The 25,161-nt window shown below is 43.2% G+C and overlaps 1 protein-coding gene across 30 annotated transcripts in view; it reads right to left on the bottom strand.

The window, feature by feature from the left end:
* Positions 1–25,161, bottom strand: part of BBX (BBX high mobility group box domain containing) — a 218,417-nt gene that overhangs the window by 10,209 nt on the left and 183,047 nt on the right. For all 30 annotated transcript variants that reach the window (XM_053311696.1, XM_053311701.1, XM_053311703.1 and 27 more), the window contains 5 exons: positions 24,006–24,921; positions 17,497–17,635; positions 14,663–14,811; positions 11,908–12,027; positions 9,238–9,430 (listed from right to left, as the gene is read on the bottom strand). In XM_053311696.1, the coding sequence (XP_053167671.1) occupies positions 9,238–9,430; positions 11,908–12,027; positions 14,663–14,811; positions 17,497–17,635; positions 24,006–24,921 (1,517 nt within the window). The remainder of the gene's footprint in view (positions 1–9,237; positions 9,431–11,907; positions 12,028–14,662; positions 14,812–17,496; positions 17,636–24,005; positions 24,922–25,161) is intronic.

Here is a 25,161-nt window from a genome sequence, read left to right as displayed (position 1 = left end):
AAAAACTGAGTAAAATAAAAAAATCCACTTTAGATTAAAATCCATTTTAAATTATTTTATCCACCCTAGTGTATCCGATTCCACTGTAGAAAAGGAAAGTACAACAACCTAAGAAGGGTTTTTATCCTGGCAAGATGCAGTGCCCTGCCTTCAGACCTCTTAGAGGGCAGATATAGAGGGACTCCCTATAGGGAGAGGCTCTGCCCATGTGGGGAGGGACAAGTGGAAATAGGAGAACACCCACACAGCTGTGTTGGGTGTATCCTGTGGTATTCTTTGGTAGATGCTTGGATATGGTAAAGGTTCCCTGGAGGCAGGAAGATTTAAAACCGCAGCTCTAAAACTGAACACTTTCCTTCCCCAATTACCTTCCTTCAGAATATTATCAAACAACCAAATCTACAGGTAACAGCAAATTGTTTATTTGTGCTGATACTCAGGACTGGTTTTAGAAAGACACAGATTACAGCAGCTGCTTCATGCAGCAGTTTTGCTGAGTGCAGAATTTTTCAATGATCAGCTTCACTCCTGAGCACATGTGCACTGGGAAAGCAGAAGTAACTGGAACTAAGAAATGCTGAGGATTCTTTGTCAATGGTATTCAGAATTTTCACACTGGAAGCAGACTGATTGGTAGAAGACAGCTTCCTATGTTCCTATTATATTTTTATCCTGCTCTTTCTCCAAAGAGAACCAACCCCAATACCCCAAGCCAGTGTACATGACAGATTAAGGCTGAGAGATGGTGATTGGTCCAAGGTCACCCAGTAAAATTCATGTTTGTGCGGGAAACTGAACCCAGTCCACCTGCTATGAGTCCAACACTATCAAAAGTACATAAGGTGGCTCATAGCATTTCTGGAACATATCAATTAAAAAAATTAATTTACAATGATATCATTGGCCTACATTCAGACTAGTATTGCACTAGTATAATGCTATTTATTGTGCTTGGGAAAGGTTGCTGCACAATGATGTTGCGCAAAGAAGATCCAAGAGAGGAGAAAGAGTGACAGGTTCAGAGGTCTCTTCCAGACTAGTTCTTGTGCTAGCAGAAGATGTTGATACACCGCACAATGTGTAAAACAACAGCTTGCCCAACCTTGAATGTGTCCTGTAGAGGATCTTCCTCTAGCAGCTGCACAGCATCACAAAACTCCACAACTTCAGAAAGCTCTGAAAACTTCTTAAGTGCATGCAACTTCTCTTGTTGGGCTGGCATAACACTAGTCTGAATGTCAGCAAATGAAATGCACAGCAACAAAGACACAGCAGAAACTAACAGCAGCAGTACATCCAAATTAAAAATCAATGATCTGAGAAGGCCCACCTGAATAAAACAGTCTTCACTGTCCACCTAAAAGCAGGCACTGGGGGGTGGGGTGCTAGGTGTACCTCCATTCAGAGGCCACTCCAGATCCTGAGCTCCATGGCCAGAAAAGCTCTCTCATGGGTACCTACCTAGTGTATTCATGACAGTAAGAATCCAAATGAGGGCCTTTGAGTCTTGGGCAGGCCTATAATATGGAGGTGCCGTTATTGATAATAAACTAAATTTGAAAAATAATTATGATTATTGAGCATGGTCATGGCTTAAGAGTAGGGAAAGCATGAGAGGTACAGAGGAAGCTGTGTGTGTACTGCACTCAAACAGCATTACTCAAAATGTACTGCAATTTCAGGCAGTAGAGATTAAATGGGAGATTAATCAGTAGAGATTATATCTAATCAGGATATAATTATGGATTTTGTTAAAGGGGAAAATCAGGTGTAAATTTCATTTACCATAGTAGCTTTCTGAATTGACTGGCTGGGATGGGGCTGGGAGGTTACATCTTATTATGGTTCTGGTCCTGCCTGGAGGATATGTTGATGTCGTGATGGGAATTCTGCTCACCACCTTGGCATATGAACATAGGAAGCTGCTTTATACTGAGTCAGATCATTGTTCCATCTAGCTAAGTATTATCTACACAGACTGGCAGCAGCTAGGGATGTGCATGGAACTGCGGTGGGGTGGTTCGAAGGTGGCGGGGTGCCACTTTAAGAGTGGGGGAGGGTGCACTTACCCCTCCCGCCGCTTTCCCCCTGCTGGCGTCCTCTGTTAAGAAAGCTGATCAAGGCGGCAGCGTACCTCCCTGCTGCTCCATTGCCCCCGTTATGGCCGAAGTCCCCAATATGACCAGAAGTCTCCGATGCACCTGAGTGCACTGGCACACCGCATGTTGCCTGTGTGCGCAGGCGCATCGGGGACTTCTGGCCATATCCAGCCAACAAGGGCAACAGGGCAGCAGGGAGGTACACTACTGCACCGATCAGCTTTCTTAACAAAGGATGCCGGCGGGAGGGAAGCGGTGGGAGGGGTATGTGCACCCTCCCCCGCTCTTAAAGTGGCACCTCCGCTGACTTTGAACTGGCGGAACCACTGGTTCCGTGCACATCCCTAGCAGCAGCTTCTCCAAGGTTAGACTCTCTCATCCCTATCCCTAGAGATGCCAGGGAACCTGCATGCAAGCATACAGATGTTCTTCCCAGAGCGGCCCCATTCCCTAAGTGGAATATCTTAGTGCTCACATGTAGCCTCCCTTTCAAATGCAAACCAGAACAGACCCTGCTTAGCAAAGGGAACAATTCATGCTTGCTACCACAAGACTTTAGTGTTCCACAGGGTTCCATTCTGTCCTATATCCTGTTTTAACATCTACATGATTCACTTTTAACATCTACATGAAAGTGCTAGGGGAGACTGAAGTTTTCGAGTTTGCTGTCATTGGTATGCGGGTGATATTATTATTATTTATTAGATTTCTATATCACCCTTCCAAAAATGGCTCAGGGCAGTTTACACAGACAAATAATAAATAAATAAGATGGATCCCTGTCCCCAAGGGGCTCACAGTCTAAAAGAAACACATATCTTTTCCTCTTACTATTCTTTAAATAAAGATAAAAATGAATGAATGAATGAATGAATGAATGAATGAATGAATGAAACATAAGATAGACACCAGCAACAGTCACTGGAGGTACTGTGCTAGGGGGTGAATAGTATGTGGTTCTGCACAAATGTCTGAAATCAGTAATATACCGGACAGAACCCAGACAAGACAGAACCTTTGGTCAGTAGGAATGATATTTTGGATAAAGTTGTATTCCCTTTAAAAAATCAAGTTCACAGACTGGGGTTACTCCTAGATCCTGTTTTGCTCTCTGATTCCCAGGTGGCAGTGGTGAACCAGGTGCACCAAGAAACTGAAGCTTGTGCACCAATTCTGCATGGAGCTGCCATTAGACAGTATTCAGAAACTTCAGTTGATTCAAATCAGAGCAGCAGAACTCTTGACTTAAGCCCTTTTTTTGGAGCTAGCAACTCCTCTTCTTTAGTCTGTAGTGCCAGTCTGTTTTCAGGAGCCACTGAAAGTGCTGATTAATCGTCTCTTCCTGTATGTCCTAATCATCCATTGGATTCAGCTGAAAAGGTCCTGCTGTGTCCATCTCTCTACCCAGAAATGAGGCTTGGGCGGGGGGGTGAGGGAAAGGACCTTTTCTGTTGCAGTTCCCAAGGTGTGGAAGTACTGCCCTGAGACATTCACCGAGCTCCTTCTTCAGATTTTTTTAAAAATTGCTTGTTAAGGCTGTTTGGACAGGCCTTATGCTGTTAGGAAGTTTTTTTGTTTCCCCGGAAACATGGTTTTGCTGATTTTTATCGTGCTCTAAATTTATTTATTTATTTATTTATTGTTAAAATTGCTTTATTGCACATATTTCTTTTGGAAGAAATTTCATATTATCTGCTTTGAGTACTGGTTGAAAGACAGGAAACAGAGGGTAGGTATAAATGGAGAGTTTTCACAATGGAGGGAAGTAAGAAGTGGGGTCCCCCAGGGATCTGTACTGGGACCGGTGCTTTTTAATTTATTCATAAATGATCTAGAAGCAGGGGTAAGCAGCGATGTGGCCAAATTTGCAGATGATACCAAACTCTTCCGGGTAGTGAAATCCAAAACGGATTGTGAGCAGCTCCAAAAGGATCTCTCCAAACTCGGGGAGTGGGCGACAAAATGGCAAATGCGGTTCGATGTTAGCAAGTATAAAGTGATGCATATGGGACGAAAAACCCCAACTTCAAGTATATGCTGATGGGATCCAAGCTGTCGGTGACTGACCAGGAGAGGGAAATTGGGGTTGTGGTGGACAGCTCATTGAAAGTGTCGATTCAATGTGCGGCAGCTGTGAAAAGGGCCAATTCCATGCTAGGGATCATTAGAAAGGGGATTGGAAATAAAAAGGCTAACATTATAATGCCCTTATACAAAACTAAGGTGCGACCACACTTGGAGTACTCTGTACAGTTCTGGTCACCACATCTTAAAGAGGACATTGTTGAACTGGAGAAGGTACAGAAGAGGACAACCAAGATGATCAGGGGCCTAGAGCACCTTTCTTATGAGGCAAGACTACAACACCTGGGGCTTTTTAGTTTAGAAAAAAGACGACTGCGGGGAGACATGATAGAGGTCTATAAAATCATGCATGGTGTGGAGAACGTGGAGAGAGAAAAGTTCTTTTCCCTCTCACACAACACGAGAACCAGGGGTCACTCCATGAAATTGATTGCCAGGAGGTCTAGGACCAACAAACAGAAGTACTTTTTCACACAACGCGTGATCCACTTGTGGAACTCTCTGGCATAGGATGTGGTGACAGCCAACAACCTGGATGGCTTTAAGAGGGGTTTGGATGACTTCATGGAGGAGAGGTCTATCAATGGCTACTAGTAGGAGGGCTGTGGGCCACCTCCAGCCTCAAAGGCAGGATGCCTCTGAGTACCAGTTGCAGGGGAGTAACGGCAGGTGAGAGGGCACACCCTCAACTCCTGTCTGTGGCTTCCAGTGGCATCTGGTGGGCCACTGTGCAAAACAGGATGCTGGACTAGATGGGCCTTGGGCCTGATCCAGCAGGGCTGTTCTTATGTTCTTACTTTACTATTCAAATGGAAAGGTAGAATAGAAATCCTGCTATAAATAAACAAACAAACATAATAGCATATGGTGCATAAGTGGGTTTGAGTAACTGAGGCTTGAGTAATGGGGCACCTTCACTTTCCTTTCCCTCTTCATTTCCCTTTCAAATATTTATGAGCAAGAGGGCTGTCCAAGGCTCTTGCTGTTTTCTTGAAACTGGATGGCTGAGGGGCCTGTGCTGTTTATCAGAAATGGCTTTTGAGGTATGAAAATGTAAGGGGATTGGGGCGTAGCTCAATAGTAAAGCCTCTGCTTTGCATGCAGAAGGTCCCAGGTTCAATCCCTGGCAGCATCTCCAGGTAGGGCTGATAAAGACTCTTGCATGAAATCTTGGAAAGCTGCTGCCAGTCAGTGTAGACAACGAAGAGCTAGACAGACCAATAGTCAGTATAAGGCAGCTTCCTATGTTCCACTGTAGTTATAGAAGACTGAGGCCTTCCTTCTTTGTTTTCTACAGAATGATTTGTGATTTCACTTTACTTTTATGACAATATTCTCTTTCCTCTTTTTGCTATTTACTCTAGTGACTCATGTTCTGTCTTTGGATGCAGAAGAGAGAACTGATTAATCTTTTATTTAAGCTCTGATGAAAAAGGAAATACCTCTTTTTAAGCATAAAAGTTTGGACAGAGTCGAAGGGGAGTGGAATTTAAAAGTGAAGTATTCCCTGCGTTGCAGCTTCATATATTGTGGGAAGCCAGCAACTTGATTTAAGTCAAGGGAAGGTTCCACATGTTTGCCAGTTCTGGGGAATATATGCAGCTCTGAACACAATGTTCTCACCCACCACCTGCCTCTGAAATGAAAAGTGTGTGTGGGGGTGGGTGGGGGAATCCAGAGACTACAGTACTCCTGCTTTAAACAAACTGTGTTGGCAGCAAAGTCTCTTAAGTAATTGCTGAGATTGCTGAACTCTTAGGAAAAGGAGAGCTTCTGGTGTGCAAACAGTTCAGCTCTGCTCCCCTGTCTGAATGCATAGGTGAAGCCCCCAAGACTTTTTCAGCAGATGTGTTCCCATCACTGTCCCAGTCTGTTTCTCCAGTTCCTTCCCCTATGTGCACATGCATGTTGTAAAGGCTTTCACAAACCAAGTAACAAAAGAACAATGGAAGATGTCTTTGTGACAAGCAGTTTTCTACTAGGAGAGGATAGTAATGTTGATGCACTTCTCTTGGGATTTTCTACTTGCTTATGAGAAACCTTAGAATAAAAAGGCTGTAAATTCAGATGGATGTTAGGTTGCTTTTTAGCACCTCAACTGACTCTCTCGGCAGTTTGTACATATGACCAAGAATTAAGAGTGATGACATTCTTGAATTAAAGAACTATGCTCACTGAAATAACCTTTCATGTAAAGCCCTTTGTAATCAACTATATTTTGAGGGCTTATGCTTTATTTTTGTTTACAGTCTATATATGCTGTACTAAGTAAACTAGTATTTTTGTAGAAGCTTTCTCATATATTCATATATATATAATATATATACAATGAAATTATATTTGTATAGATAGATAGACATAGGTATAGATAGATAGATTACAATAACCTGCTGAAAAAATCACGTAGTGGTGTATTTTCTAGACTGGGGATTTCCACATTCCTTGGCTAGCTGAACAGCTTATGGCTGGTCTAAATTCTAAGGGTATGAAAATATATTTTGAGACAATCCACAAAAATCTTTCATGCTTGTCAATCATGTACAGATTTGGAAGGCACCGGCTGTAATCTGAACATATGTAATACATGCAAATAATACTGAAAAAGGTCAGTACTGAATTAAGAGAACCCATCAGAAGCGTATGCTAGCCTGAATAGTAACCTTGATTCCAAGTAAGCTGCTTTGGCAATTAGTATTAGGATACTTCTACGTCTATTTTAAAGAGGTCTTATATTCTCAAAGTTGTTTAAAACCTTAAAAAATGCAAATATTTACATTTCACCAGCACTGGCAGAATATTGCAGTAAGAATGTGTTTTCTGAGTTTTTAAGGAACAGTTGAAAATCCATATTTTTAGAGAGGCTTTTTGGTTTTTCATTCTGTTCCAGTAAGTTTTTAATCTGTAAATCTGATTTTAACTCAGTTTAGTTTTTAACTGAATGTCGTATTCAGATAATTTTGTATTATTATTTTATGCTCTTTGTGAGCCACCCCAAGCACTATTGTACTAGAAGGGCAGGAGAGGAATATTTTCAATAAATAAATATTAAGGAAATTTACTCAGAGTAATGGAAGGACCTGGAAAGGAAATGATGTTGATCATTTTGTCTAGGGACTGTACACTGAAGCAGGATTTCCACCATTTTATTAACAATCATATTTCATTTTGAAATCTCAGTGTTCAAGGGAGAGGCCTTGCTTCAAATATCTGATTACAATATGTTTTGCATCTTTCCTCTTCCTGCTGAATATAGGTGTGCGGGTTAAAATGGGGTCCACACATGAAGCACTGAATTGTTTACTGGAAATGCACATCAATTTCCATTCCAAAATCTTGCCCTTCAAGGCAAATATTGCATTGTGGTGCCACACACACCTTCCCCATCTCCCTTGATGACAAGCATGGGGGTTGAACCAGTATTCATACTTCCACCAAAATCTGTATCCTGAATGTATGTGCCAAATTCCAATCCGTTACCTCAATATTCAAGCCAGTCAACACATTACAAAAAGCAAAAGAACACATGGAATGCTGAATGGCCTTAGTTAATACAAAGATCTCACTTCGGTCAACCAGTAAATTACAGCTGCCATCATGCATACTAGTAAAGCACAGTATTTGAGAAGCCTCATTTAAAACACTCTATGGTAATGTACTCTCCATCTCTTTTCTCTCTCCTTTGCCTTCATAAGATGGTTGTGAACATCTTAGCTTATGTTCACATTTCAAAACAGAGAATTATGCTATATACAAACATTAAATTTCATTGTTATATCTTGGTAAGGGGGTTCCCAACATGTGGTACTCCAGATATTGAATTAGAATGCTCATCAACATCTGGATTACTACAGGTTGGGGACCCCTGTCTTAGAGCTCAAGGAATATACAACACATTACAACGCTCTTAGATTACAAGTTCCCACTGTTGTCAGAAAGAACAATGGTCTTTCCTCTTTGTTTCCTAAAGACTAGCTGTACAATATCTCCTGATTGTCTTGCAAACCGGTGCAAGAATACATGTCTATTCTTAATATAAAAATGTATATTTTGTCCTGAATGTGCACACAAACGCTCATTACAGCATTTCAACCTTCAAGGCAGATAATAAGGATACTCACATGTGCAGCCTAACCCAGGCTACGGCAGCCCAGCCTGGGTTAGGCTGCGTATGTGAAGTGCTGGGATCCACGTGGATCCCAGTGCTGCCTACCTGCCTGACCCAGCTTTTGGCTGAGGTTAAGGGCGCAAGTGTACCCTAAACCCTGACACTGGGGTAGTGTGTCTTCTCAGGCTGCTTGCAGCTCTAGCAGACACAGAGATGGGCACCTGGAGCATCTGTCACATGGGGGTATCCCCCAATGAACCGTGCTCATTGTGCCGCACATTGTAGGATACGTGGAGGCCGGGACACATCATCTTGGTCTACGGAGATCCATGCTGTGTGCATCAGCGCAAATTGTGTGTGAGCACAATCCACACTTTCCACCACCCTTGCACGACTGTCTGGGGAGAAGGTAAATTTTGCACAGCCAGCCCCTGCCCCCCTCGCTTCCCGGTTGTGTGAATACCCTTAAAGTATACCAAGAGTTGGTATTTTCTTTTTAATTCTGAACAAGGCACAGGATTTGAGCTGGTGTTTGACCTTTTAAGACAGAACAGTTGTGGGCTGAATGTATAGAACAAATATCATTCTGATATCTTTGTTCAAGACTGATTATTACAAACAAACCGTGATGAACAGGCAAGCAATGCCCCAAACTCTCATTTTGCCTGGCTAAGTACTGCTCTGAGTGTCTGTAAAGGTAGGAAGGTAGTATAGACGTATTACAATGAATAAATTAAAACAAAATTAAAAAAATATAGTATGTAGAAAGAGACAGTGTTAGCAAATAATATGTACCTGTAGGAATTGAATACTTTTTTTTTTAGCTAAAACATCTCTAGATGGCTCAAAAATGCTGCTTAATTGGATACTTATTTCAGGAAAATGTGATGCAATACTGCAATGAGTTCTTTTTAGATGCAAGGAGAAAGAAAATACATACTGACTGACCTGTGCGCATTTTCCATTGCTGCCACCTCTGCCAGAGCAGCTAGGCTAAAGAATGCAGATACAGATGGCATGCCTGTTGTAATACTATGACCTTCCTCAGATCCAGTGTTTTGCAAGGATTCCTCACTGAAGTTTGTCCCTGTACTTGACGCTTTCTGGAGACTAATCTCCAATTGCTCCTTTGGTTTCTCTTCTAAAAGGGAAGGGGGGGAAAGTAAATTTTAACAACTCAGTGGACTCCTAAAGTGAAATAACTGGAGCCATATAAAAACAATTAAAACAGTTTCACAGAGTAATGGTAATTTAAACAGTTTAGTAATATTTTAAACTAAAAGCCTAAGAAAACAGGTGTGCCTTTTTAAAGGCAGCCAGAGATGGAGAAACTCTTATTTTGACAGTAATTGCATTTCAAAACCCTGGGGCAACCATAGAGAAGGCTTGGTCCCAAGTTGCCACCAAACAAACTGGTGGCAACCATAACTAGACCTCCCCAGATGATCTTAATGGGCAACATGGTTGATGACTCAACCCTGGATCCAAGCCATTAAGGGCTTTATAGGTAATAACCAGCACTTTGTATTTACTTTGTATGTATAAAGTATACAAAATACTTTGTATTTTGCTCAGAAGTATAACGGCAGCCAGTGCAGTTCTTTTAAAATCAGTGTTATATGGTCTCTTTGGGTTGTCCCAGAGATTAGTCTGCTGCATTCCGTAACAATTTGTATATAGTCCAGTATCCAGTATGTAGTTTCTGGACTACTGGAATTTACCACCTCAGGCCGTGTCTTGGTCTTTGTGCCATTCTCGCTCTCGGCATCCAGATTGGCCTTCCATGCTGGCCCAACCTACCCAGCTCACCTCGCTGCTACGAGAAGCTGGCTACCTGAGAACGGACACCTTCTGGATTTACCTCTGCTGCCTAACCCCTGAGCGGCATTTGGTTCTCTGCTACTATCTCCCAGTTCTTGGTCCGTGCCTGAGGAGAGACATCTCTTCAGTGGTGCCTGAGCAATGAGGGTCCAATTGCCCCTAAATGGAAGGATGAGGTTGTGTGATAATCACTGTGCCCCTCTGGGCTCTTCCTATCCCTGCTCTTTCTTAAATCAACCTGTTTCTCTACAGCTTTTTTTTCTCTAGCCAGCCGGGAAGTTATTTAATTCAGACTCCAAGCTAAATGGTCTCTTTGAAAATTATCTGTTCAATCTCTGTAATGTATTTTTATTAGTTGTTATATTGCTCTAATCAACTCTCTTATTCCCCTGTACCCCTAAAACTGTCAAATAAAATCTTACTTTATTTTTGAACTTCAACCTCTCTGTCAGTTCATTTCCCTGGGATCGGATTTGCACAAAGACTATTCTGACTTGAACTGCTCCACTCTAGCTCACTGATTCCCCCACACAAGCCCGGATGCATTTAGGGGTGTTTGCCAATCACCCGGAGCAGTTCCATTAACACTACTCAGAAATGAAACTCCTTAGGAGCACAGAATAGGAATAAAAATCCCAAAGAGTGACAAAGCCTTAAATTGATATGAATGTGAAATGTGCACGATTGTTTTTCTCAGAGGAAGGTAATCTTATTCCAATGACAACCACAACAGTTCACTTAAAACATGTTCTATTGCTGCATGTTCTAGGATAGAGCAAATTTCCTTTGTTGGAATATTCACTTTCTAGTCCACAGACATCTGCCCAGCCATTTACCATCTCTCTACTGACTGGCTGGTGAACCTTTTGTTAAAATATGAGGTTTGCCTGGCTAGTAATACTGACCTTGATGTGGCTGCTTTTTAAAAACATATATACTGTAAGTGTAGGTTTTTTATATGGTGTATTTTGAGTGATGTTCCTTAGCTTTTAATACATTTTAATGAAAATATTATGTTGGTTTAAGAGCATTTTAGCCAAAAAATAAATGCATTCATTAAAATAACATAAATAATAATTACAAAGTAGCACAGAAAATATCAACTACAAAAGCATTTTAATGTATTCTACATCATGATGACCTTCTTTATTCTCTTTATTTAAATACTTGTGACAAGACTCTTTGTTTGCATCGCAACTGGTTGAGCCAACCTCCCCCCGATCTAGCTTTGGAATGGGCTTGTTATGTTGCTTTTGACATTTTCAAAGAATTTTCAGGAAATGCACTGACTTACTAAGAGTTCAGAAGCTGTGGCAAACTCCAGTTCCCAGGGGGATCCTTGAACGGAACTTCTCGTTGAAAAGGTTTTGGGGTCTAAGGAAGGCCCTAGAAACAGCTCTCTCACTGCCATTAGAAGGAAATTTTGGGAGAAGGGGAAGGGGCAGGAGCAACTCAGAATGATTCTAAGCTTGTTTTCAAACCAAGACAGAATTCAAATAAATTTTAACTCATATGGTGAAAAGCTCATTATTTTCCAAACATGGTAAGGATTAAGTACCTGACCCCACAATTCCAAAAGTCAGCAACAAGATGCATTTGTACCAGCTGATTTCATTCAACATGTTGCTGGGTTTTGTGCAAGGAAGATGCACAGTCTGTATCACAACCTGGAACCTGCTGAATTCTAGCTTTGCTTAATGGTTTTTTCACACACAACCATGCTCCTTTTAAAACAAGTGTTTCTCATCATTGGCTGAATTCCCAGAACAGCCTACAGAAAGCTAGTCCTATTCTTACCCAAAACCCCTCCTGCTGGTGAGACTCGGCCATCTGCAGTCCGGACCAGATGCGTGATCTTGGTTTTCCTTGCTTTTCTTTTCTGGCTGCCAACCAAAGGTTCTTGCATTACCGCAGACCCTGAAGTATTTAGGAAACACACAGAATTTTTATTCTTCCATGCTGGCTCATTGTGCCTTTTGTCTCCTGAGAATATGGCTGAAATAGAACAAGCCACTTGAGTTGCTAGCAATAAATGCAATATATGTCCTTTGGCACATACCACTAGGGATGTGTGAAGGTAATAAAAGCGCCCTTCTCAGAGACAATTCCAATATTATTTTCTTGGACTCATATCTAGAAGACTTTAACACAAAGGAAGATGAAAAAGAGCCAAAGAGGCAAGTCTTCATTCTGTCAGAAAAGTCAGATGTGATTCTGACCTTTTAGGTATGATGAAGCCTCATGTATTTGGCTCCCCCCCACCCAACCTGCGTTTAGGACAGGAGCAAATCAGAGCCAGACTTCAAACAGGAATTTTGAATGGCAACAACCATCATATATTTTGTGTAGGCTGCATGGCTACAACTGTTTCCCCTGTCTCCAGCAATAAATACTGTCAAACCTGATAGATCACTTGCTAGGCAGTCAGTGCATAGGATCAAGAGGCATCTGGGCTAAGCCTGTTGCCTGCTTTCCCCTTTCTCTAACAGATAACTGGTAGCATTGCAGCTGAGAGGACTGACAATCTGTCAGGTTTTGAGATTATCAAAACCTGATGTGGAGGAGCACCCCACAAGCTGGACTTCCCTTTGTGATTAATTACAGTACAGCAGATCGTACACAGACAAACCTGTTTTAGTCTGTTGATCATTTCTCTCACTGGAGCAAAGTAGCTGACTCCACATGCTGCAACTGCAGAGTGTGAGGCTCCCTTGACTGATTTACTACTGTTATTCTGTAAGTGACTTTTTAAAAATAATGAGCACACTCCAACAAAAGTTAGTCATGACTCACTGAAATCAAGTTAAAGAGACTTAGCCATGATGAATACAGGGTTTTACCACACTAGTATTCAGTCTGGAATTCAAATTGTTTGTTCACTGGATTTTCTACTAAGGAAATCCAGATGATGTAGTTGCCAAACAGCTGGAATCCAGTGTTTGCTGTTTGTCCTCCTGTCTTTTTTCAGATCTGATCTGCTACAATCGGCCCCACCCCCCACTCTTAAAATGCAACTGCAGTGCCATCCTGTCCATTGTGGGCTGGCAAAGTGCTACTGAAGCTTTTCAGAGTTATCATGTCTTTGATTAGAAGATTCTTCCTTGTGGCATCTAATTATTTCCTGTTTAGCATGAACTGATGAATCAGCCCTTAATTTGTTCCTGTTCTCTACAGTGGTGGAAGAGAAGCTTTAATTACTGTCCCCCGGCCCCCTGGCCCACAATGAAGGAAAAAACGGGTTTACAGCTTAGACATGTGTATGAGACATATGTTTAGGCAGTATAAAAATATGTCAAATAAATAAATAAATTTGCTGAATAAATATGATAGAAAGATCTTGGTTGTGGGGACAGCCATTGCCAGATAACAGGGTACTATATGAAGTATCAGTGAAATCTTCATTTTAATTCCACTTCTATCTGACAGGCAAAAAAGCAATGTCCTGCCAGTATTGAAGGGCCCTACTGTGACTAGGGATGTGCATGGAACCGGGCGGTGGTGGTTCAAAGGCAGGGGTGCATCCTTAAGGGCAGGAGAGAGTGCACTTACCCCTCCCTCTGCTTTCCCCCCATTAGTGCTCCGTTTTCTTAAAGTCAATTGGGGTGGCAGTGTACCTCCCTGCTGCCCCATTGCCCCCTTTACGGGAAGTATCTGGCATGCCTGCACACATGGGGCACTGGTGTGCGCCCATCATGTATCTGCCGTGTGCGCGTGCGCCTGTGACGTGCATGCGCCCATGACCAGTGTGTGCAGGCGTGTCGGATACTTCTGGTAAAGGGGGCAACAAGGTGGCACCGCCCTGATGGACTTTAAGAAAACAGAGCACCGGCTGGAGGAAAGCGGAGGGAGGGGTAAGTGTACTCTCCCCCACCCTTAAAGATGCACCCCCTGCCTTCAAAGAGCTGGGAACACCTGCCATTCGAACTGGTTCGGAGGCCCATAAAGGGCTTCCGAACCAGTTCCGTGCACATCCCTGTGACTGCAACCTCTAGTGGTGACAATTTAGTTATGATTAGCTTTTGCTGGATTGTGCCCAGTGTATGATTTTAATGTATATGCATTTTTAGCACCCAAACGCTTTAGTTTTATCTCATAATTCTCATATCAACCATGTGACACAGATCTGAATGTGTTTATATTTCACAAATGAGGTCTTAGGATGAGAGATACAAGCTTATTTAAGGCTACCAATAGGCCTCACACTAGGAAAGGAAAGAATAACATCTTTACAAGATGCACTAATGAAAGGAATAGAAATTGATGCTCTTGGCTGTTTCTGCAATGGAGATTTTAAAATCAGCAAAACAAAGTATATTTAATAAAACAGCCATGCTTTTCAGAGATATAACATGTCTTCTTGTTGTTCCCCACCTACGCCAATGGAAAAGCAATGAACAGAATGTGTGAAAATTCTGACAAGCTCCGAAAAGAAAGAAGTCACTCTGCACCTACCTTTATACATGCATATATTAACTTAAGCGCGATTGTAACAGCTTTTGACCTAGTACAGCAGCTGCTATGAATCAGGAATGCACAACAGAAGGACTTTTACCTTTGTTAGATTTTAGTTGATCTGCTGAACAGCTACCAACCTTCTTCTTTTTTCTTGGTACAGATACACTTTTCCGGTCAAATGTGACAGGACTGTACTGAGGGAGGCTGTTGAATTTTTTCTCAAATTCTTCTTCTAGCTTTGCTAAGCTACAGAAGGGAAAGTAGAAAATCAACATAGAGTAGATTAAAATGGATTTTAACATGCAGTAATGGTGATAGCCTTCATAAAATACTATGTATACAATTTATGACCTTATGGTACTAGATCTCTGCAAAAGAAACACGGTCCAAATCTTCCCTTGTATGCAGAATTTGAAAGCAACTTACATGCACACAAGAAGAGATACCCACAGAATTCAGTAGAGAGTTTTAATTTTCCTCTGGCCCTTAGCTAGTTGTACCTGCACCCAGAACACTGCAGTGCAACTTCTTCCTTCTCGTTTATATCTCACTCTTCCTTCAAGGAGCCAGAAGTGGTGTTCATGGTTATGTTTATCCTCACAATAACCCTGTGAGGTAGGTTAGGCTGAGAAATAAGTGAATGGCTCAGAGCCACCACTGGCTGAATGGGAAGGAGGCCCACTGCAATGAGAACCTGCAGCCCTGTTCTCTGCAGCACAAGGATATCTGGAGTATGAATAACCTCTGTACACTGCCTGGGAAAACAAACAGAGCCACTGTATTTCACTACAGAAGTGCTAACTGGCATTCTTACTGCAAACAATGGCTGGACATATTGTAATCTGCTGGCATTATGCATGTGTGGATGAGGGCCAGTGAGTGATGGGAGCTAAGGACTCCATTCTGCCCTTTCAGGATCTGCTACTATGTGCACGTCTTTGTGTGTTTATGGAGCTGCATACACAAGATTACAGGGCTCCTGCTGTAACGATATATATCAGTAGACTTTTCTCTCCTTGTTTGTCATGAGGTTCAGCCTTGAATTTTGCAAATCAAAGTAAAGGAACCTCAGGCAAGATAATGCAGGAAGCCCCTTTACACAAACAATTTTCCACATGTGCCCACACAGTTCCACTTTCTAGAAGTTGCCATGCTATATGGTAAGATGTCAATTAGGCCTAAGCAAACTTATCATGTATGCAAGTGAATATGTTTTGTTTTTAGACTTCCTCTTCTGGTTGGTTAAGGAAGAGGTGTACAGATAGATTTGGAGGTCTGGTCTGGCATTTTGCTTTCACCGTGGAATTTTACCTTAAACACTAGATGCTGGTATAGTTCACACAACACTATATGATGAGGGGCATAAGCTCACATAACCCATTCCCCTTTCCCATGTGCTGTTCCACTTCACAGAATTGTATGTGGTAGCGTGGGCTGTTAAAACTGGCTCTCAGACATAAAGGCTATTCACACAACCAGGAGGCGGGTAAGGTGGGCAGAAGGCTGAGCAAAACTTACCTTCCCCCAGACGATTGTCCCACAGTGGTGGGAAGCGCAGACTATGCTCCCACACAATCTACACTGCTGCATGTAGCGCGCATCTCCAGAGACTGGGATGATTGTGGGATATATGCCTCCACATATCCCACAATGCATCATGTGAAAAGTGTTCTGTTCTGAGCACCCATCTCTGTAACTGTTCCAAGCTCCTGTCTCTGTGTTCGCTCGGGCTGCAAGCAGCCCGAGCACACACATGTCCCTGGTGCCTAGATTAAGGGTGTGCTTGCCTCTTTAAACTCAGCTAAAGGCTGGGGTAAAAAGCTGGGTTAGGCAGGCGGGCAGCACCAGGATCCACTCAGATCTAACCCAGGCTGGGCTGTTCTAATCTGGATTAGGCTGCTTGTATGAATACCGTTATGATTTAAATACCACCCACAGCTAAGTGGTAGAGAATCTGCTTTCCATGCAGAAGATCCCAGGTTTAGTCCTGGCATCTCTGGGTAGAGCTGGGGGAAACTCTTCTCTGAATCCTTGGAGAGCTGCTGTCATAGGGATGTGCAGAACATTCCGCAGTCGGAATGTTCCGCCTCAAAATGGGCTGTTCTGAGTGTTCCGAGTTCAGAACAGAATGACCTTCACCTGTTCTGAACTCAGAATGGAATGAACCCGCCCTGAGTTGGAACGTTCTGACTGTTCCAAGTGCCATTTTGGATTCAGAACATTTCAAGTGTTCTGAGATTGTCCCGTTGGAACAACTGGTTCAACTGGTAGTTCTGAAAGAATGTTTCATTCATTTTGCGTTCTGTTCTGACCTTGGAACAGAACACAAAATGCGTTTTGTGCACATCCCTAAGTGGTCAGTTGGTGTAGACAATTCTGAGCTAGATGGACCAAAGGTTTGACATGGTATCAGGCAGCTTCCTATGTTCCTATGTACTTTAACATAAAAATTCCATGTGTGTGTGAAGTGTGTTCAGATAATTTCCATGTAATTTTGTGGAGTGCAACAGTGCATCAGGAGGCAACAACTGCAATTTGAGTTTGGAAACAAGTATTTTGCTTTGCCAGATATGCAGGGGAGAAAAGACTGTACTAACAGTAATACATGTGCAACCCTCTGAATAATCCTACAGGGATTCATCATGCAGTTAGCTGTATACTAGTAGGCAAAGTGTTTACTAAGTGTTGTGCAGCTTTCTGCATACTTTTTTAAAAGCAGGAAATCCATATTCTCACAGAAAGTGAGCAGAATGACATCTAACATTTCTAGATTTTACTGTTTATTCTCCAATCAGAAGACAACTTTTTTCCTCAGATGGACATAAACATACACATATATTACGAAAGTAAGTTCATTTCTATAAACCTTATAAAACAGTTTGAAAGGGATCATATACTCATAACGGAGTACCTGCATGCTACACCACTTACCCCAAAACAATTTCTTCCTTTGGCTTAGGTTTCTTAAGCTTTTTATTCCCACTTGTCCCACCTGGAGAAAATGCCCAATGTTCTTCATTCCAGCATCCTTCGTGATCAGAGTTTCCACCTTTTCCTGAGCTTCGTTTCCCTAGGAAAGATATGAGGAAGAAGGCAGAGAAAAGTTTTGGCTTTTTGCATAAATGTTATACTGCAATACCTTGGGACTTGAAGGGCTGGTAGGAAGGCAGGTAGGTAGATTAGGGGTTTTAAGGAAGAAGTGCAACTTGGCTGGACTTGCAAGACCCCTGTATATGAAAAACAGTTATTGCAATTGCCAAGCAAAAACAGATTGCTTACCTGTAACTGATGATCTGGTAGTGATCTGTTGACATCCATCAGAATGGGTTCTGCGCTTGCGTGGAAGCTTCTCTGTGTGGAGTGCCACAGCTCCTTGTGGCGTTTCTGCCCCACCCCACGTGGTTGCTATTTAAAGCGGGAAGAATGCCAGTGATCCAGTTCCTGGATGACCGCTGGAGCAGTCAAGCATCCTTGCAGTTATCCATAGGTGAGTTCTATAACAGACTTGAACTACTGCAGTGTGGAGATTCAAGAGGGTCCAATGCATGTCAACGGATCACTACCAGATCACCAGTTACAGGTAAGCAACCTGTTTATCTGGGGCATGGTCCGTTGAGCTCCATTAGAATGGATGTTTAGTTAGCTCATTCAGGAAAAGGAACAGTAGTTGTTATTATAACACCCTTTTAAGAACACCTCTCCCAAACTCAGCCTCCACTGCAGAGCACAAGTCAATGGCATAATGTCTAACAAAGGGCAACTCTGAGGACCAGGTTGCTGCCTTGCAGATGTCCTTGAAGGAAATGCCAGACACATGGGCAGCTGATATTGCATAGCCTCTTGTAGAATGTGCCCTGATGGACTTAGCAGGGTCCACTTTCTGATGTGTATGTTAGAAGGATCAGCTCCACCAATGAGTGAGAAAAACGTTGCCTCAAAATGCAGTGGCCCTGAGACTGCCCTTCATATGAAATGAACAGTCTTTTAGATTTTCTTATGGGCTTGGACCTTTCCAAATAGTACAAGAGAGCTCTTCTGACATCTAGTGAATGCAGAGCTTTCTTCAAGGAGCAAGGATGGAGACCTGAATAAGGTAGGCAGCATGATGTTGTGGTTCAGGTGAAAGTCCGTTACCACCTTAGGCAGGAAAGATGCAAGTGTCTGCAGAAGCACTTTTTCAGGGTAGAATCTCGTGTAGGGTTGATCCACACATAGTGCCATCAGCTCTGCGGGCAGTTGTGATTGCCACCAGGAATGCTATCTTTAGGGAAACTAGTTTTATATCTGCAGAGGCCATTGGTTCGAACAAGGCCTCTGACAAGGCAGAGAACACTAGTGAAATGCTCCAGGGTTCGATAAGTTGACGTATAGGCAAGTATAGATTGCCAGATCTTTTAGGAAGCTCTTACAGCTGGGGTGGGAAAAGACAGACTTCTCATCCCAACCCAGATGTCTAGCTGAGATAGCAGCCAAGTGTACTTTGACTGAAATGTTGGATAAGCCTGCTGACTTTAGAGAGGCTAGGTATAATAGTACTTGTCTGACTGATGCTTTTAGAGGGCGGAACCCTTTCAAAGATGTGTAATATCTGAACTGCTTCCACTTGCTAGTGTAGTTTCTTCTAGTGCAGGGCTGCTCACCTCCTGCAGATGTTGGCCTACAACTCCCATAATCCCTGGCTATTGGCCACTGTGACTGGGGATTATGGGAGTTGTAGAACAAAAACAGCTGGGGGGCCTAAGTTGAGCAGGCATGTTCTAGTGGAAAGCTTTCTCTGGTTTAACATGATGTTGTCTAATAGCTTATCCTCCAGGCTGTTAGTCTCAGCAGGGCTAAATCTGGGTGTAGCACTTGGCCGTCTTCCTGCATTAGGAGAGCTGGGAAATAAGGAAGTCTTCTGTAAGTCTGTCTTGATGGTCTGAGAAGCAGTGGAAACCAAGACTGCCTTGGCCACCATGGTGTTATCAAGATGCATGTTGTTTGACAGAGCAGAAGCTTCACTAGTACCCTCCATATGAGAGGTAGAAGAGGGTTCTCAAGTCCAGTCTATCTGGAATGCATCCCCCAGGGATGGAGGGTTGTGATCCACCCTCGAGCAGAATTTCTTGCACTTCACGTTGAGTGAAGAAGCAAATAGATCTATCTTTGGTTGGCTCCAGACCTGGAAGATTGGGATTATGCACTCGTGTTGGCTTGCCTAGGTGAAAGACCAACTCAGGTCATCCTCTAGTACAGTGTTTTTCATTTTTGGAGTCATGGACCGGTACGTTATTTGTGTGCAGTTTCGCAGACCAGCAATTAGTAAGGGGGTTACCCCCCCTCACTCCCAACCCCACCACCAGGCACCCCCCAAAAAACAATTTGCTCTCTGGAGTTCATTTCTGGGCAGCCCTTGCAGCCAGATAATGTTAATTTCAAGGAAGAGAAATGAACGTTATCCAGAAGTGAGGGCTTCCTGGAAATGAGCTACAGAGAACCCCCGCTGGCCTGAAATTGTTTTTTGGGGGGATGATTTTTATTAGTGATGCCTCACGGATCAGTACCCAACACCTTGCGGACTGGCATCGGTCCTCGGACCGGTGGTTGAGAAACACTGCTCTAGTACACTGTCCACACCTCTGATGTGTATGGCTTGGGGTTGGATGTGATTCTGAATGCACCACTGCCAAATCTGGATGATTAAGGCACAGAGAGATCTGGACACAGTCCCCCCACCTTGCCGATTCATGTAAACACGGAGCTGCACCGTGTTGCCCTTGAGCATAGGCAGGAAAACTTTCATTGCTTGAAAAACTGCCCAGAATTCTAGGAAACTGATGTGTAGGGTCCTTTGGTGAGCATTCCACTGCCCCTGGCTCTTCTTCCCACTGCAATGCCCCCTGCCCCCACCGGATATGGAAGCATCTGTTGTCATCCATACTGCGGGGAGAGGAGAATGAAAAGGCATCCCTTGCCGGAGGTTTTCCAGACAGTTCATAGAGCGAATGATCGGCGGGTGGGGACAAGCCTTTTCATCAGGTTGTCAATGTTCAGATGGAAGACTGAGAGGAACCACAATTGGAGTTTCCTCATCTTTAAACAGGTGTAATGTACTCTTGCTTTGCAGGATGCCATGAAACCATGGAGATGTTGGATTTGCCGCACAGGCTGTAATGGCTGAAACACAAATAGATGGATGAAGTCCGAGATGGCTTGGAATCTTTCTTGTGGTAAGTAAGCTCTCCCTGTTTCGGTGTCCAGGATCGCCCCTATGTAGGGAATTGCCCTCACCGGTTCTAAGTGAGATTTCTTCCAGTTCACCTCAATTCCAAGGTCTCAAAGCAGGTGCAATAGATACTCTATCTGAGAAAGTAACTCTTTTCTGTTTCTTGAAGCCAGCAGCCAATCATCCAGAAATGGGCATATTGCCATGCCTCTGGTCCTGAGATGTACCACTATCACTGCCATGCACTTGATGAAAACACGGGGACTCCAGCAAGACAGGAGTATTCAATGCCGAAGGCGTGTCCTTACCTATCAGTGTTGAAGGAGATCTAATTGGTGTTGTGGCTGGGGAAATGGAACTGACCCTCGATGCTGAGGCCTGCACAGGCGTTGACGCAGACACATTTGCTGTCAGTGTAGATGTCATAGCTGTAGGCATCAGCATTGGTGTTGGAGCACTCATTGTCAAGGGCTTCGTGCTTTCCAGGTTCAACGCCAAAGCTGAACCAGCTGGTGCTGATCCCGACGCATCTGGTGTCAAGGATACATGGTGGTCTGTCGATGCCGAGAGATGTCTCGACTTCAATGGGTGCTCTGCAGTCGAGGGGAAAACATGTGCTTGCAATCTCGGCATCGAGGGTCTCAAGACCAAGGTGATAATCACATCTTGGAGACCTGAGGGAGATGTTGTCCTCTCCGGCCTCGGAGCCTTGTGCTTCTTTTTGGCGGGCTCTCCAGCCTCTGCCTCAGACCCCTTTTCTCTCGGTCTTTTCTCCAGAGGATGTGGAGATTTAAAGGAAGGCACCAAGGATTTAGACTGAGTATGGGCTTCAGTCCTCGGGCCAGGGGAGGTAGAAGACACAGCCACCCCTTTCACTGATGTTGATCGAGTCAGGGGGCTAGGGACATCGTCATACAAAGCTGCACACAGATGGAGCACCCTATTCCTTCACGTTCGTTTGGAAAATGACATGCATATTTTGCATGATGATGTATTTTTGCCCTCCCCAAGGCAAATTAAACAGAGATCATGCCCGCCCTGAGAGGGCAATTTCACCTTACATCTTCCACAGCATTTGAAGTTTTTTTGGTCCATTTTTTGGTCTTTCTTTTTAGAAGGTTGAAATACCAGGGAAATCACACAGTAAATATCTGTTGTTTTCTTTGTAGAACTCACAAGAAAAGGAACCAGATCGAGGAACCACAGCCACCAAGTAACCAATCACTATGGCAGTTAAAAAGGAACTGGACTGCTGGAATTCATCCCACGTGGGGAAGGGCAGAAAGGCCATGAGGAGCTGTGGCAATCCACACCGAGAGGCTTCCACGCAGGCACAGAACCCATTCTAATGGAGCTCAATGGATCATGCCCCAGATCTCTTTAGATATTAGAAGGAAATTCCAAATCTTAAAAAGAACTTCACTTTGTTAAGGTAAAGAATCTGCTAAGCAGAAACCAATGAAAACAAGGGAAAATATCAGATTTAAACAAATAAATTCAACCATCTTAACTTTTGTTGTTGATGATGATAACAACAACAACAACAACAAATAAATAAATAAATAAAGATAAAGATAAATAATTCAATTTATATACTGCCCTTCCTGAAGTTGCTCAGGGCAGTTTAAATTAAAATTAAAAACACAGAATAAAACAATAAAAATCAAGAAACATTTAGACAAGATTAAATCTCATTAAAATTAAGGTTAAAACTAGATATCATTAAAAGCCAGGCTGAAGAGATGGGTCCTTAAGACAATCCTGAAGGCCTCCAAGCAAGACAGTCCTCTTATAGCCATGGGAAACACATTCCACAACCTAGGGGTGGCAGCTGAGAAGGCCCGATCCCAGGTTGCCCCCAGATAAGCTTGTGGCCCCCAAAGATGGATCCCTCCTGATGAACTTAATGAGTGGTGGGGATCTTGTAGAGAAAGGTGCTCTCTCAGGTAACCCGGACCTAGACCATTTAAGGCTTAATAACCAGCACTCTGTACTTTGCCCAGATACATATTGGCAGCCAGTGCAACTGTTTAAGAACAGGCATAATGTGATCTCTCTGGGATACCCCAGAGACAAATCTGGCTGCCACATTTTGAACTAGCTGAACTTTACTCACAAAGGCAGCCCTACATCGAGTGCATTGCAGTAGTCAAATCTGGAAGTTGCCAGCTGGTGCTGTTTTCAGGTCATTCTCCTCAAGGAGCAGGCAAAGTTGTTGAATCAATCACAGCTGGTAAAAAGCGTTCCTGGCCACAGCCTCAACCGGAGACACCAGGGTGAGACCCGGATCCAATAGCACTCCCAATCTACAGACCTGTACTTTTGGGGGGAGTGTAACCCCATCCAGAACAGGAAATTCTAACCCATTTTGGAGATAGCGACTCCCAACAATGAGCACCTCCGTCTTGCTTGGATTAAGCTTCAGTTTATTATCTCTCATCCAGCCTATTACTGCCAGTAGGTAGGCATTTAAAGGGCTAATGCCATTTCCTGACACCAGGAAGAATAGATTTGGGTGTTATCAGTATACTGATAACATCCAGCACCAAATCCCCTGATGACCTCACCCAATGGTTTCAGGTAGATGTTAAAAAGCACTGGTGACAGAATGGAGCCCTGAGGGACTCCATATAGCAGCTCCTGTCTGAAGAGCAACTGTTACCAAGCGCCACCATCTGAAATCTACCCAAGATATAGGAGCAGAACCCTTGTAAAACAGTGCCCCCTATCCCCAAATTCTTGAGGTGATTCAGGAGGATTCCATGGTCAATGGTATCAAAAGCTGCTGAGAGATCCAAAAGGACCAGCAGAGTTACACTCCCTCTGTCAATTCCCTGGTGAAGGTTATCTATCAGGCTGACCAAGCCCATCTCAACCCAATAGCCCACCCTAAATCCAGTTTGAAATGGATCTAGATAATCAGTTATCTAGATAATCAATTTTTAGTACTCATACGTTTAAGGTTACACTTTTGGGACTTCATTTTACATTCTATCAACTGTCCATGGTTGTATGTGTCTGAAAATTTGAATAATTTGAAAAACAGGACAATTTTAGAAAAGAAACCACTTTTAATTGTATGTTGGACATGTATGTATTTGCCACCTGAATCTAATAATCAGTTCTGAAAAGATAGCAACCATTAAATTACAAGTTCTCTCATCAAAAATGGTCATTTACTCTCTCATTGTCCTTGGGAGAGTTTGGAGATGAAAGCGGGTAAAACCTCACATACCTCTGTCAACGTTGGCACGCAGGGATGTGAGCATGCCCTCCGACACCAGAGTTTTATACAGAGCACCTTTGCAAGCTCGCTCAGATTTTCTTGAGCCACAGGTCTCTGCCTTTTTGTTACAGTCACTGTCTTCATTTTTGACCTGTTCTGGTAAGCTTTGCAGCATCACCTCCTCTGTTGGGGTCAGCGGTTCTGATTTGATAATTTCAGGTACCTCACATGGCAGCTCTTTGTTGTCTATAATGTTAAAAAAATCAGGAGGCTTTGATTCTTTGGTGGTCTCTGAGCATTTCTCCTTCAGCGCTCTTTTCTCTTTTGACTTCACTTTTTTCTTTGGTGACTTTGTGTCCAATATGCTCCCCTTCATAGTTGAGGAAGGGCGGACTTTCTTTCGGGGCACTTCCAGGAGTCTCTCTGCTCCCCAGTCCCCTTTTGCAACTGCTTCAATAGTATAAATGACACTCTCAATGTCTGACTCAGACGACTGCCTCTTTTTGCAAGCCTTCTTAGGGGTACATTTTTCAAGTGCTTGCCGGTCCAGCTTATTTCTCTTCTTCTTCTTCTTTAGCTTTTCTGGCTTGTTTAATCCTAAGGTGCTGATGTTGGCCACTGTCAGTTCTGAGGAATGGCATGCAGGATCATTTGCATTGGTGCTATCAGGTCCAACCAACACTGTACTGTCCAAAACAGGATCTGCAACATGACTACATCCTGTCACCTCCTCCAAAACGCCAGTTTTTGTCTTTTCATGTTCTTGGCCCTTTACCTTCTGAGGTTTTTCAGTTTTTACTTTTGCCTTCTCTGGTTCTTCAACTTTCATCTCCTCAGGTGCTTCCAAGGCTTTGATAATCCTGGATGCTTCTAGTTTTGCTTTCCCAGGTTCCCTCACTTTCTCTTCCTCTGATGCAAGGCACATCTGAAAGAAGTGTAAAATAATAATTTCACTTTCCTATTTAATGCTAGAAAGGGCAATATTGCATAAGAGCTCTGTGAGCTATTGAAGGAAAGCATCCTCGCTCTGCATTTCATGATCCATCACTGCAGTGCTACTAGAGACCATGGGACAGGCTGAAATCCTATGCATATTTGCTTAAGTGTAGGATCTTTACTAAAACGTGTTGACTCTCATTATTGTTATTAAAAATAATTTATATTC

This window comes from Hemicordylus capensis, chromosome 3 (genome assembly GCF_027244095.1).
Source record: "Hemicordylus capensis ecotype Gifberg chromosome 3, rHemCap1.1.pri, whole genome shotgun sequence".
NCBI lineage: Eukaryota > Metazoa > Chordata > Lepidosauria > Squamata > Cordylidae > Hemicordylus > Hemicordylus capensis.
This window is presented reverse-complemented; position numbering and strand designations above follow the sequence as displayed.